The sequence below is a fragment of the Suillus subaureus genome, assembly GCF_016647635.1.
Source record: "Suillus subaureus strain MN1 chromosome Unknown BJ212scaffold_18, whole genome shotgun sequence".
NCBI classification, from domain to species: domain Eukaryota; kingdom Fungi; phylum Basidiomycota; class Agaricomycetes; order Boletales; family Suillaceae; genus Suillus; species Suillus subaureus.
The window spans coordinates 39,401-53,252 of record NW_024538574.1 but is presented as its reverse complement, the minus strand read 5'-3'; the positions used below and the strand labels follow the sequence as shown (position 1 = coordinate 53,252).

Below are 13,852 nucleotides of genomic sequence, written 5' to 3'. Positions count from 1 at the left end.
CGCCATGTCACTTGTCAGTGTCATGAATTGTTTAGGGTCCAATTGAATTGCGCTATGTGCTGGGCTTCCGATTTCTTCCTCAGGTGAGAGTGTTCAGTTATAATGTTTCCCATCATTTCTCTTCGGGACCCGCGAGTGCAGGAGGGCATAATGGGAGTCTTACGTAATGACTTCACAGTCTTATGCAATGCCATCGCAGCGTGTGTGTAGTCCAGTATCCTTGAGTCATCAACCAAGTTGTCATAAAAACGCAGGACACGATCTGACGCGCAACCTCATCATCGACAAACCACATGGAACCTATCACACTGCGAAATCCGGAGGATTGCATCGCCGCAGCAAGATGAATCGATTCATTGGAACTCTTCTCATCGCCTACTGGTAGTATGGCAAGCAGAAAAGAATGAAATCTCCAGTTTCTACCAGTCAGATTGTATAATGTCCTTGATTATTGACGGCCCGTCGCGCATTGAGAAGGAAGACTTGAATGGCTGTTGTCGATTCCGCAGTCCATGGCAGGCTAGGTGGAGGCACTAATTATAATGCAATGCACCGAATGCACTCTGTATTGTTACATCGATGTACTGGAGTGACGTGAAGGACACAATGGTCACTAGACGTTGAGCTACAACGGCCAACTCAGGAGTAACACATCGGAATTCCTTTACTCCGTCCGGTTTCGCTTGGCTAATGGCAACAAAATGTTTGCGTGGACACATCTCGAAAACCACTGTCTCGCCCGAACAAGTGTTGCTAAAGTGGGGGGTGTAAGAAGAAATGTAGTTTTGAAACATTAGCTTTCCTCTCATAGGGTCCTGTGGCATGTAGAGGAAGTAGCGTTAACTCAGCAGTGGGACACCACCAGATGCGTAAGTTAGGTTGAATAAACTCCCAGTGAGCTTGAACTATAGGGCCCACGATATGAAGTCAAAGCTTGCGCAGGATACCAACAATCTCGAGCAATTCAAGTTGATGATTTGAAGAACCAACAGCCTCCGCGAGTGACCGGAATTCAGAAGACAACTGGAGACTTCGGCTTGCGCGACATCAAGTGGGACATGGATGGGATCGTTGACACCATGGATAATCGAAGCGTCACAACCGTACTGGCTAGCATCGGCTATGGTGACTGGACCTTCTTCAGCCGTTTTCTGAAGGTCAGAAAACAGTGGAGGCGGGAGAAAACGTGAAAAGTCAGGAAGTGTGCGCCCCATTTCAGTCAGTTTCTGGATTTGTGAGGACTAGTCTTTGGTGGTCCATCAAATGTGTTACGGAGGAGAACGCTGAGTTGCATAAACTCTGCTACCAAAGCTTTGCTGGCGGTACCTGAGGCGGAAGGTTCATCAAGTGGAGTACGGAAGTTTGCCAACTAGGTCAGACCAAGGGGGGTAGCTCTGCAGAGCCGCTCGACAAGTATTTTTCCATGTTGTCTGTCATGCTATTGTACCGGCGAAGTCGAGTTACACGAAGACTTTTAAGGACGTACTAGGGAGCATGAAGCGCTCTGAAGCGCAGAACGATACTGTTATATTATGCGCCTTACTGCCAGCACAAAATTGAGGTAGTAGATTAACTCGGATTTCAATGCGCACGTACATAAAATTCGAGGGCTGAAATAGTAGTAGAAACCTGCTGGTGAGGGCATGATATGGTGAGCGTTGAAGGTGGCGAGTGCTGCAAGCATCCCCGTCACAATAATACGATACACACCAACAGGACGTGATGTCTGAAACACTCCTCGGCACAGCACCGGACTCCTGTCGTGATTCGTGAAGGTGACTTTCGTTGTGGTGTCCCTACAATTATCGTAGTCATTGAGTTATTACATAGGCACGGTTTACCTCCAGTTCGTCCGATTCTCACGATTTGCTAGTGCGTTCGCTTATAAGTTAGAGTTTTAACGTTCACACCGACCTGAGGTCGTATAATATTTTCGAGTCCATCGACCTGACCACCGTGATGGCTAAGAACGACCACGATGAAAAGTCTAGAATCGATGAACTCATCGCCACAATCCGATTTTCTATTGTCATCGAAGAAGGCCCAATAAGCAGACCGCGATCACAACGATCGCGATCGAAGCGGTTGATGGAACGTATGAAGTTTGTACGATCTCATCGACAACAGAAGTCTGTCACTGACAGGCATATTAGTACCATGTACAAACACGACAGTTTTTGGAGAACACCTGATAGAGGCACAAAATACACATAATTTCATAGCATCAACCGTATGATACACACCTGTTACTATTCGCCACCTTCCGGAATTCCCTGGGTATCACTGAGTACTATATACCCAGTCGGATACGAACTGCGTTTGCATGGGCTTGCAGCCCTTCGCAGTCCGCCAAAGTCGCTACGATAGGTCCCAACGTCTGCAGTCCATCCATAGTGACCTCCTGCGATGTTATGTGCTTCTGGAAAGACTGCGTGTTGACGCCGCTGAACTGGCGGGCATATCCATTTGTAGGAAGAGTGTGGTTCGTGCCCGAGGCGTAATCTCCGCAGCTACAATCATAGGATCAATAGAAGGCATATGTCTGATGAAAGAACTACTTACCTTTCTGGAGAGTACGGCCCTACGAAAACGCTGCCTGCATTTTTCACGTGGTCGACCCAAGCTGGTGCGTCCCTCAAGTGTAAAATGAGATGCTCAGGAGCGTAGTCATTTGAAAACTCCATAGCAATGTCTGGCCCTTGTGTTTTTACGATCAAACTTTTTGTCACGCTTTCGCGAACGATGTCGACACGACCCAAGGCATGCGCTTGTTTGTCCACCTCTTCTTCGACTTCCGCGAGCACGGTCTCCGGGAGAGATGAAGCGACCAAGACAACTTGAGAATCGATACCGTGTTCAGCTTGTGAAAGAAGGTCGGCCGCGACAAAAGCAGGGTTACACGTGTCATCTGCTATCACCTTAGGGGGAAGTACCGTATTCGTTAGTCTTCCAAGGACAACGAACACGGTACGTCCGCAGTTGAAAAGCCAGAGCCACTTACCAGTACCTCGGATGGCCCGGCAGGCATATCTATTGACACCAGTGCATCCGTGTCATTTTGTACGAGCATCTTCGCAGCCGTAACCCATTGATTCCCTGGCCCAAAAATCTTGTCGACTTTTGGAACGGTCTCGGTGCCATACGCCAAAGCAGCAACTGCTTGAGCCCCACCAGCTCTGAGGATGGCGTGGGCGCCCACTTTATGAGCAACATAAAGTACCTCCGGGGAGATACTTCCATCAGCCCTGGGTGGCGTAGCCATGACGACTTTTTCACAGCCAGCAACTTGGGCTGGAACGCCTAGCATAAGTGCCGTGGAAGGGAGGACGGCAGTGCCACCTGGCACATAAAGTCCCACCCGTGCGATGGGGCGGGCAAAGCGGGTGCATGTTACCCCTGGCATGGTCTCCACGACAAGTGGAGCACCGTCAATTTGAGCGGCATGGAATTTGTAGACGTTGCTATATGCAGTGTCAATGGCATCGCGCACAGCAGGATCGAGCTGCTGTGCTTCTGGTGCAAGAGGGTAGAATGGTGGAAGGAGAAGTGGGGTGTCCAATTGAACCTTATCAAATTTGGCGGTGAGCTCACGTAGAGCGGAGTCCCCGCGAGCGCGAACATCATCAACTATGGGCTTGACCTTAGCAATCATTTCATCAGACCTGAGGACAGGTCGCTTGAGAAGCTTTGCACGGTCCTCGGGGGATATAGCAGATATATCAACGGTCCGCATTTGGATGGGCCCATTCCGGTCAAGAGGCGCCTTGCTAAAAGGTGCCAACGAAGCTCTAGGCGCTTCCGCCTTGGACAATTCTGCTTTTGGGAACTCAGTTTTGGGAATCCACTGTTGTTTTGCGTTTCCTGGCCTTCGACTGATCTTCATCGCTTTCTTGTCTAGTGAACGCTCAATATGCTTGACGCTCACTCCGGCAGCGACACAGCGTGCCATAGTAAAGTATATGAGATCAGCAGCTTCGAATGCCACTTCCTCCTTCGTCTTTGCACGACACAGTTCATCGGCTTCTTCCATAATCTTTGCCCTCAAAAGTTCCTCGTCATTAAAGAGCCGGCGAGTATATGAACCCTCTGGCGCGTCAACTAAACGTGAGGTCAGAGTACGCTCGAGAGCAGCGAGCCCGTCTAAATCGCCGAAGCACGAAGCGCGGTTAAGGTGACAGAAACCAGCGCCGTGCTGTACCACGCTAAACTCGAGCGCATCGGTATCACAGTCTACGCGGATGCGCACGACATCCTGCGTGGCCCCAGAGGTCTCGCCCTTGCGCCATAGACCGTGTTTTCTGGAGTGATACACGCCTTTGCCTGTGCGAATTGACTCAGCAACCGATTCACAAGACGAATAGACCAGGCCTAGAGAGCGTTTTCCATGGGGATCAGAAGATATTACTGTGGGGAAAAGTCCATCGGAGCGATCCGAAACTATTGGTGCAAGGAATGCATCTGCGATGCTGATCATTTTTTGGGAGGTAGAGCCGAGGGTGAGCTGGGAGAAAGGAATGACCACAGATGCGCCAATGGATATGAGTTTTCTAATGATTGAGGGAGTGGGGAGGTCAGGCGCTAAAACGTGTACTGCTGCACCGACAAAGAAGCGTGATATGGAGTGCACAAGGTCCACATCGAGGCCAAAGCCACTCGAAGAAGTTTTAAGCAAGACGCCAGACACAGCGTTGCGAACGGAGTCGGAGACGGCGCTCACATTAGCAACATCGAGAAGAAGGAGTAACCGATGAGCGGGCACCGTCCCCAGCAGACTTTTGGCAAGAGAAAGAGGCACAATGGCCTTGTCGGCACCGTTATCAAGGAAGGTGATGATTTGATTGACATCAGTGGATGTATCTTCCACAAGAAGATAACGGATTGTGCTTTCTGGGGTCAATCCAGAGGTGATGACTGGGGCGATACGCGAGACCGCGAGGAGGAGCTCCTCGTCGACGTGCTCGCTGTCGAGTAGAGCAAGAAATGGGAACATGACAAAACCTGACGAGCAAGAAGATTGACGATTAGATGGATCATTCTTTGATGACTTCTATTAAACTCGTTGTGTCAGATATATCATAAAAGCCCTGAAATCAACGGTCCAATAGTGTAGCGGTTATCACCCAAGATTCTGAAACACGATTTCTTGTGACCCAGGTTCGATTCCTGGTTGGACCTACATTTTGTTTTTATCAGTCCTGATAAGCACTGCCACCTCGATCCCGAACTCGGACATGCATGGCCCTCTCGGTAACGCCAACGTCACTACGGGCCAGGTCCCGTACATAGTTTTAAAACTTGTTGTGTGAGGTAGGCACATGATGAGGTATAATGGCACGCATGTGCATACCCTCACACAACCTCTCTGAGCTTCATTGAAGAAATCTGCACGTACGCGCCACTCATGCATCATGAGACGGCGCTCACTCAGCGTGGAATATCGATTGCAGTATTTGGATCATTTGAAAACCGAGACGGTAGTGGTCCGGTAGGGCGTTGCCAAACCCTCCACTCCCAGAGTTACTCTCTTGAGAAGACCACTAGGATCGATATGTATGTGCGTATTTGCACTAGTGGTGCACCGTTGGAAGTCTGCACTGGCCTACTATACATAGGATTTCGGTCCTCGAATTTCTATCTCGAGTTTCAGCTAACTGAAGCGGCAACTTCGATCATCACCTAGCCCCCACAAGATGGTCCCTCAGGTGAGGTTGCGCTACAACTGTGGGTCGACTCCATACTCACCTAGTTATCGTCAGAATATACGCATTGACGTTCACCATCATTTCTTTCTCGACGCTCAGAAGAAGGCAAAGAAAAATTTGGAAGTGGGCTGGCGAACACCGGATGAAAATTTACCTTGGAGACCGCAGACTAGTTTGGCTGCCATGGACAAGCTGGGGGTTCAAACAGCGATTCTCTCCCCCCCTCCAATCTCATCCACTTCATATGGAGCAGAAAACCGCGCGCAAGTAAGGCAACAGAATATTTACTCATCGCAATTATGCGCCGCATATCCTAACAGATTCGGATTTCTCGCTGGCCTCCCATTCCTAGATGATATTAAAGGTACCATTTCCTGTAAGGCTTCCTCCCGTGTCGTTCGCCTCATGTCCTTTGCGAAATATTTACAGGTTCGTTAGAGGAGATCGCCTTCTCCCTTGACGTTCTTGGTGCAGATGGAGTGGCTCTGCTATCGAGCTATGGAGATGGCAATTCTGCGAGTACGGCCTTTTGAGTTTCAACGCGTTGCAATCAATGACACGATGATACCCTAGAGTATGTCGCTGACGATTTGTATGATCCTATCTGGAAGGAATTAGACCGAAGACACGCCGTTGTGTTTTTGCATGGTGCTCAGACGCCTTCCTCCACCCCATACCCTCATCCTTGGCTTGGCATACCAATTTCTGAGGTGAGTTCAATGGAATCCAAATGAATGCTCTTGCTCACTCTAAGAAGGTCCCCAACGAGACCTACAAAGCTGCCGCCCATCTGGTGGTTAGCGGAAAGAAACGACGCTTTCATAACGTTAACATAATCCTCACACATCTGGGAGGGAGCACACCATTCCTTGCTCCACGCGTTGCTGCCCTTTCGCATTACATGGGCTGCCCGTTGACGCCGGACGAGATCATAGAAGATTTCAAGAGCTTTTATTACGAGACTGCTCTTAGCGCGCACGAAACGACGCTTACCGCAATGACGACACTCGTACCGTCTGACCGTCTCCTCTTCGGAACTGATTTTCCAGGTACTTGTAGGAGCTGCGCAGTGCATTATACAATTGATAGTGATCCTGTTTTAGCCGTGAGTACCAAGACAGCCGAGTGGTACACAGAGAACCTGGAAAATATTTCGCTGGAAGACCACTGGACCTCGCTAATATCATGCGCGATAATGCTCTTAGACTCTTTCCAAACCTAGGAAAAAGCAAAGACCAGTATCCCGGCGGTGGACACCAGACCAATGATTAACTACACGACGGGCCATAATGCACTGTGAATTTGTGAAAGGAGAGTCCATGCATTGAAGGCCGTACAAAATGATAAAGTATGCAAAAGATCATAATTCGATCTAAGGTAGTAGAAATATAAAGAGAGGTCTATACACCGAGCCTGGGCAAAAACATCAACCCTGTCACGAATGAACAAAAGCCAAAAAAAAACGTACCTTCGCTTGCTATGTTCATAGACAAGGTATGATATAGAGACTGAAGGAATGACCTATGACAGTGATTAGCGTGGCGGGTATGCCATAACTCGCGATAGTATACCTTCGCTAATGTTGGGAATAGTCCGCGATAAAATCCTCTCCACCCATCCCGTTGATATGTCCTGGTCACTACATCCCAAGGACCCTTATAGCGCTGCGGATGTCCCGATGAACCTGACGCCTGTAACCGCGTCCGTACCAGATTCAATGGATACACGCTCGTGGCGCCTACGCTCCCGGACACGCTCCCAAAGGCAAGAAGAGCAAGCACACCAGGCTCGTCTTTCCCAGTCGATCGCAGATATGCCAACTTTAATGCCTCAAAGGTGCTCATATCAATCGCAGAGTATCTGTGATTCGATTAATGGCATAACATTATGAAGGCATCAACATACTCACGGGAAAACTCCAATGAGACCGATCTTGTCTCTGGTTAGATGGAAGGCAAGGACACCAACAACGCAAGACGAACCGTCAAACCGCGGTAGAAGGCTCGAAAGCGGCCAAGTTGCCACACTCTCCGGGCAGCATCCACGAGGCTTCGTTTCTGGTCGCCTGTCGAACTCATCATTTGTGTCTGTAAGGCACATGCTCATTATATTGTCAATCTGGGAACTCCGTTGCTCCATACCTTCAATGTCTCGATTGGGTATATACCTTTATGGTGATAAGATGAGGGAACGAACAGAAGGGAAGCCATGTTACTCACTAAGCTGGCTTGAAATTCCGCCAAGACCTCCAGAGAGGAAGCGGCTCGTCCCGCTAATGTCCCTCGTGTCCTCCACACGATCCCAATATTGTGCGAAAGCTCGTTTCTGCAAAATATAATGTCCAGATAGAGCGGAAGCCAGAAGAAGGTACACACAGCTGATTCATACGTCAAGAATTTGATAGCCGATTCAGGGAATATCTTCAGTACAGAAAGGCCATTACCCGTCCAGAACGCAAGTACACCGCCTTCGGAATAGATGCGCGCAACTGCGCCTGCGATCGCTTTTAATCCTCCCATCCCTGGCCTAGGTTGGATCGCAGTTCCGCCCATCTCAGGAGGGCGAGTGATAAGAAAAATTTTCACCCGATCAAAAGGTGCTGTACATGTCCGTGACACTTTGGGGAATGTCAACTCACGGCGAACTCAAGAGTTACGGTCGCGTACCAGCTCCTGCCATTCCACCAGCCATGAGAAACTTGAAGGCAGTATGACCCTGCAACCAATCATGGTGTTCCTCTATCTCCTCTTCCTCGAATTCGTCATCTCCGATCACATCAGCACTTTCCCACAGTGATGGTAGAGGCGGGGGCTTGTCTTCCGCACTGAGACTGACATCACCTGAAAGTAATATTCATGCTTCAAATCATTGGCGGGGATGAAATGGCAAACCTTCCATTGTTACCCGTACCGCTCCCCTTCCATCATCTCCCATAAACCTCTTAACTTCGTAGTATTGGTATATCTCGGCTGCAGATGCCTTTCGAGGCAATAATAACAAGAAATCCCTGAACTCCCGAAAGCTGACACTATGTGAATGTGGCGACCAAGTCAGATACGTTATGAAATCAGTTAGTGTGGAGGGCGGAAGTGATATCCCTGGAAGATCATAAGGGCAAGCCATGCAAGATTATATCAAACTCACCGGCTTTGCTCAATGCTAATGCTAATTCCTGCTCATCGAGGTGGCCATTGCCGTCAAGATCCAGCTCCTCGTGGAATATCGACCATAGTTCTAAACCGTCATCTTAAGATATACCCAGCACATAAGACAAAGCACTCACCAGCTTCCTTAGTCTCAGCATACCGTCTGAACTCAGGCCACCTAATATGACTAGGCCGTTCATTCGTTATGTGACCTCCACACTTCCCAAGTAGCTCATCCTCATACGCCTTCCTCATTTCCTCTGCTCTCTGTGCCATCAGCGGCTGTCCAGCAGGAAATATTCTCGACGCAGCTACTTCTGATCCATGATGGCTCGAATTGGGCAGGCGCTTCCATAGTTCGTGCAGGCGCCTCTCCCGCTCCTCCTTCCCTTCTTGCTTTCGAAACTCGAGAAGACTATGCGGAAGTGGATGAAAGGAAGGAGGGTCGGACCTCAGTCGCGGAATAAACGGCCGATCTTGAGCACCGGAGAGACAGGACTCATAAAGTTCGCGGCTCGTGGGGTGTTTTTCTAGAGCGTCCGCCATGAGCTCAAGCCGGGCGAGATGGATAGATTGTGGTGCCCGGTTACGATAATCAGTGTAGGATTCATAGAGACATTCTACACGTTTTTGAAACGTTCAGCTGGCGTACTGATAGTATAGACCAATAGAAAACTTGACGGAGTTCTGTTTACCACTGCTTGCCGAACCAAAACGGTCATGTTCCCAGTCACTGGCAGATTCCGTCAAACAACTAGGCCTTGCAAACCAGTCGTGAAAAATGTGCTGCATAGTGTCTTTACAGAGAAAGTGGTAGTGTAAGAACAAACAAATGCGAAGTACAGTGGAGTTACAGTAAAATAGTTTCATTATTCATCAGAGTCCCAATAAACATAACAAATGCACGAACTTCGAAGCCGCTGCATTACAGACAACATAGGCCAGACATGAAACGCTTGAAGCCACTTGCGATCGACTGCCACCAGCTGCGTTTTGCGCGACTAGCAGAATCTCGATCAAGGAGGGCAGCAGGAAACTCGGAGGCATCACCGGGAGCCTCTATCTTAGTAATCAGTCCTTGAGCAGAGGGAGTCGCAGTACCCTCGGTCCATTTGTCAGAATTAAGAGTGAAATTAAGAGTCGAGTTGAGAGTAGAAGGACGCCTATCGTGACCAGGAGAGTACGTGGGAGGTTGAGAAGACTTATCATGCCCAGCATGATTCGAAGGAGAGGAAACATCACAGTGAGTCAGCACGCTTGCAGGAGGTGTCGGCAGCGAGGGCTTGGGAGGTAGAGGCGGAGGTCCCGACTTCTCAATCAAGATCGACGGAGCCGCGTCATGGTCAGTTTCACGGGAAACCAAAGGTAGTGTGGAGTGGGGTGCCTTGCGCCAGTTGTCAACCCAAAGCACTTATTCGAAGGTAAGGCACATTATACATACTAGCTGCGATGTAATGGTAGGTGTTGGCGAATCACATCCAGATCCAATTGATCTGGGCCTTTTGCGCTGGTTGGGGATTGGGGGCGTTGGTGGGCGATATTCCTATAGATTATGAAGACTCGATCTGGAGATATTTTAAGACTACACGCACCTCTTGATAAGATGGCTGCCGTGCTGTGGAGCGCGTTAGGTGTTCCCAAGGCGTGGGTGAACTTGGACGAGACACGGGTTCCTCGTCGTGGCAGCTCTCAGTAGGTGTAGGAGGGGTAAAGTTCATAGTTCCTGATGTCCCCCAATCCTATGATATGTGAGTGAAATTCGGATTCCTTGATTGCCAAGGATTAGCGTACAGGCGTTGAAGGTGACAGCCTTTCTGTGGATAATTCGGTATCGGTCCCATGAGCGTCGTGGCTCGATGGGCCGACGACAGTGTCAATAGCAGGCAGGCCAGACGTCGCCCTTCCCTCCCTAAATACCGCCCGGTCAATTGCGTTACGCCAGTCGGGGGGTAGCTTGAATAAATCCGTGGATATTCAGCTCTTTTAACGGGGCACGTGTGTGTGTACTTACAGGAGGAGCATCCTGATTTATAGACGCATGTGAAAAAGAAAACCGTCCTTGTGGAGCTCGTCGGCGAACCATGAGGAGAAGCAGGAGGCGAGGGGATAAATTTTGGGACGGGCTTCCTATAACTCGAAGTTCGGCTGGCTAGCTTCGGTGCCGACATTGTGACAGGATAGAAAAATGTGGTGGAAGACGGAGACTTATGTGCGACGACCTCTTAAGCCGAGGCGTATGTGGCACCAATAATACCACAATTATGGATTGTTGCTTTCCGTGGGTCAAAGATCAAAGCAGTCGTATAACAATTAAAGAAAATAATGATGAAAGAGAGAAAGGACCGAACTTCATATATAGAAACGCCTCGAGTTTATCCCGAGGCGGAAGTCATTAAAGCTTGGGAAACTTCCTCTCTCTCGTCAGCAGCCACGCTTTGGACGTACAGAAGGCTCACCTCATGTATACCGCACGTGTGGCTGCGTTTGACTGGCTACAGTCACAATGAGACAACCGATCGCGACGAGCGCGAATCCTGACACACAGGTCAGAGGGGAGTTCCAGTTGCAAAATTGTTTGCCACCGGCATTTATTGATTAGTCGAGGACAAAGAACGATTTCCGCAGCCGTAAAGTCTTCATAACACAATTCATAAACTTGTGATACTCACGTACCTGATCTCCAAGGATAACTCCGAGTTTGTAACTTAGTAGGCTGGGAGGAGTCTGGAGGAGCACACCCTGTGCATTTCGGAGTTAGTCCACCCCAATTATGGCACGTCCAATGTAATGAAACCTTCACTCAATTGAACTTTGACTCCGCACTTCGTAAAATTTCCCGATGTGCTTGACATCATACCCGATAAGCACAACGATATATATATCACGATGATCAATGGAGCACAAGCTCCGTCAACATTTCTCGGCGCTCAAATTGCGCTGTGAAGTAAAATAGAAAAGTCGGCAAACAGTGACCACCCTAATAGTAAGGCATAATGCCATTGGATCAAGAAGACGAATAACTATATGTCAGTGAATTGCGTAGCGTGTATGCGATTGAATTGATGTACGAGGTACAAGTTAGGTCATTAAATGGCGTTACTTGATGAATAGACAGATGGAAGCAATGCGTTAGTCGAAGTCGAAGGACGTATTGAGGGTGGGTAAAGATGAATCAAGGGTATCAAGGTGATGCTTAATGGAGTCCAAGCCAGATGATAACGCGTTCTTGTCGTGGGATTATAATTGTCGTTGCAGGCAAGATGGACGCAATCTCCCGGCTCCCGGATCCCGTCGTGAATAGATGAAGTCATAATCGATATGATATGAAGCGCGGCAGACTCCTCAAGGAAGACTAGACTTCTCTTGAATGAGAGCTTCCAGCAGCTGGTGCTCCTCACGTTGCGTACGTGAGTTCGAAGATAACCGAACCTTCCATTCCTGCACCCATGTCCATCTCGAGACACGTTCTTCTTGAGTAAGGCTTGATCTATTAGATTGTGGCGAGGAAGATGCCGAGATCAAAGAACGAAGCCGCTCGCGACCGAGGATAGGTGCCAATGAGAGGAACGACAAAAAGGCGAGTTTGACAAGAATGTCTGGTGATGTCAGCAGTGACGATACTGTTTGCTGAGATGGCGAGGTCGTGGATGCAACGGTTTGGAGAATATCACCGATCTGACGTCAATGGTCATTTGGGCACTCCAAGCTCAGCAAATCACAATCCTACCTGACAAGTGACCGCCGTCCAAGGGAGGCACCCAATGAAGGCACCGAGGAGGCAATCGGAGATCGCAACACCGCACACACCACAAGCGATGTTAATTCCCGACCAAGGCACTACGCCAACGAGGCGGAGGACGGACAACCGTGCCCAGGTCGGCGAATTTGAATTTTTTCCGGTGGACAAATTAGATTCTCCCTCGAGAGCAATACGGGTTACTTGGAGTGCACGGGGGAATAGGCGCGATAGAGATGGTGCTAAAGGTACACACAAAAGAGTTGCAAAGATAGAACCCAGTGTAGTCAATGCAGAGAGGAGCAACGTTGCAAAAACAGGATGAAACAGAGCCCCCGCTAACATATTCTATTTTTTAAGAAAAAAGGATCCAGGTAAATCTATGAACTAAAAATAAGACAACATGAAGTTTGCTCACCCAAATGACGCTGCCTGGGATCGACCAAGCATGCTTCCATACAGCAGTTACAGACAAGACGCCGATGACGTGAGCTAAATGTAGCGGACCACTTTGTGAATACGCATGCAGCTCACGGCCTAGCGCCGCAAGCTCGGGTAGCGTTCTCGGGAAAGCAACGGAAATGGGTAAGGAATAAAGCGACAATAGTACGACCGCCGTTGTTAGCGGGAAGAGCAGCATCACCAGCAGTATAGGAGCGTGCACCTAGAATAGTAAAGATCAGATTGACTAGGGTGGGAAGGGGTGTAGAACGAACCGACGGAGGGCGCCACCAACGAGCATGCATGCGAGGTGCATCCTGGTCGTTAAAAATGTCACCAAATGTTGTCTGCTGCGAGGATGCAGATATTGGTAAGACAAATTCGTCCTGCACGGTAGACTGCGGAGACGAAGGAGTAGACCAGTTTATAGAGTGAGCTGTGGGCACGTGCAAGAGATCTAAACAAGTGGAAGCGATCACTGCGAACATGGAGGGTTTCTGGTCCGGTTCAGGTGAGGCAAGTAATTGAGAGGGTTTAAGATGTGAGCTATCCACAGATGGTGTGGATGGTTCGGATTTCTGTATAGGGAGAACGAGTGAAGAAGAGCGACGCCTTCCCAACGTGTTTATGGTGAGTGCAGGACGTATGTTAGTTGAAGAAGCACGACTACGATTAGGCGGTGGTACAGCCAAGGACATCACTGCAGTTGAGTAAAAGTGAAAAATTGGAAAGGGTGTTTGGAGTGAGTTGAAAAAAAGTACGTAAAGTAGTCTGACGCAAACGCTCGTCGCTCAAAGCTCCGATCGGTATATGAGCAATCTCCGAAA

General features: G+C 49.1%; 5 protein-coding genes and 1 non-coding gene across 6 annotated transcripts; 2 read left to right on the top strand and 4 right to left on the bottom strand.

Moving 5' to 3' along the window:
- Positions 1 to 2,252: 2,252 nt before the first annotated feature.
- BJ212DRAFT_220924 (histidinol dehydrogenase-domain-containing protein) lies at positions 2,253 to 5,145 on the bottom strand. Its single transcript, XM_041342684.1, has 3 exons — positions 3,002 to 5,145; positions 2,563 to 2,918; positions 2,253 to 2,510 (listed from the first exon to the last, which is right to left on the bottom strand). Exons 1-3 carry the CDS (start codon positions 4,988 to 4,990, stop codon positions 2,291 to 2,293), a joined length of 2,565 nt encoding a protein of 854 aa, XP_041192417.1. The 5' UTR covers positions 4,991 to 5,145; the 3' UTR covers positions 2,253 to 2,290.
- BJ212DRAFT_t72 lies at positions 5,096 to 5,175 on the top strand. The gene has a single exon. It is a non-coding gene; the product is annotated as a tRNA-Gln (tRNA).
- A 92-nt stretch (positions 5,176 to 5,267) lies between these two features.
- Positions 5,268 to 7,294, top strand: BJ212DRAFT_1356864 (uncharacterized protein). The gene is made up of 7 exons (XM_041335726.1): positions 5,268 to 5,702; positions 5,757 to 6,066; positions 6,132 to 6,221; positions 6,276 to 6,412; positions 6,460 to 6,790; positions 6,841 to 7,221; positions 7,272 to 7,294. The coding sequence occupies exons 1-6, from the start codon at positions 5,691 to 5,693 to the stop codon at positions 6,972 to 6,974; spliced, it is 1,014 nt and encodes a 337-aa protein (XP_041192416.1). The 5' UTR covers positions 5,268 to 5,690; the 3' UTR covers positions 6,975 to 7,221; positions 7,272 to 7,294.
- On the bottom strand, positions 6,975 to 9,394 carry BJ212DRAFT_1273048 (mitochondrial carrier; the record flags this gene model as incomplete). The annotated part of the gene is made up of 11 exons (XM_041331063.1): positions 6,975 to 7,223; positions 7,274 to 7,562; positions 7,612 to 7,634; positions 7,685 to 7,789; positions 7,844 to 7,869; positions 7,922 to 8,027; positions 8,078 to 8,319; positions 8,369 to 8,542; positions 8,594 to 8,800; positions 8,847 to 8,936; positions 8,986 to 9,394. The coding sequence occupies 11 exons, from the start codon at positions 9,392 to 9,394 to the stop codon at positions 6,975 to 6,977; spliced, it is 1,920 nt and encodes a 639-aa protein (XP_041192415.1).
- A 379-nt stretch (positions 9,395 to 9,773) lies between these two features.
- On the bottom strand, positions 9,774 to 10,931 carry BJ212DRAFT_1481261 (uncharacterized protein; the record flags this gene model as incomplete). The annotated part of the gene is made up of 5 exons (XM_041340233.1): positions 9,774 to 10,232; positions 10,290 to 10,391; positions 10,441 to 10,587; positions 10,640 to 10,801; positions 10,860 to 10,931. 5 exons carry the CDS (start codon positions 10,929 to 10,931, stop codon positions 9,774 to 9,776), a joined length of 942 nt encoding a protein of 313 aa, XP_041192414.1.
- Positions 10,932 to 12,190: 1,259 nt separating this feature from the next.
- BJ212DRAFT_1272600 (uncharacterized protein) lies at positions 12,191 to 13,723 on the bottom strand (the record flags this gene model as incomplete). The annotated part of the gene is made up of 4 exons (XM_041331023.1): positions 12,191 to 12,523; positions 12,576 to 12,932; positions 13,003 to 13,248; positions 13,301 to 13,723. The coding sequence occupies 4 exons, from the start codon at positions 13,721 to 13,723 to the stop codon at positions 12,191 to 12,193; spliced, it is 1,359 nt and encodes a 452-aa protein (XP_041192413.1).
- Positions 13,724 to 13,852: the final 129 nt, after the last annotated feature.

Bases quoted from the DNA above. Each gene is read 5' to 3' on its own strand.
- BJ212DRAFT_1356864 (XM_041335726.1), top strand. The intron at 6,222-6,275 runs GTACGGCCTTTT...ATGATACCCTAG, and splicing joins TGGAGATGGCAATTCTGCGA to AGTATGTCGCTGACGATTTG. The intron at 6,791-6,840 runs GTGATCCTGTTT...TGGTACACAGAG, and splicing joins AGTGCATTATACAATTGATA to AACCTGGAAAATATTTCGCT.
- BJ212DRAFT_220924 (XM_041342684.1), bottom strand. From the start codon at position 4,990: ATGTTCCCATTTCTTGCTCTACTCGACAGCGAGCACGTCGACGAGGAG. The intron at 2,919-3,001 runs GTAAGTGGCTCT...CTTCCCCCTAAG, and splicing joins CCGGGCCATCCGAGGTACTG to GTGATAGCAGATGACACGTG. The intron at 2,511-2,562 runs GTAAGTAGTTCT...CTATGATTGTAG, and splicing joins GGGCCGTACTCTCCAGAAAG to CTGCGGAGATTACGCCTCGG.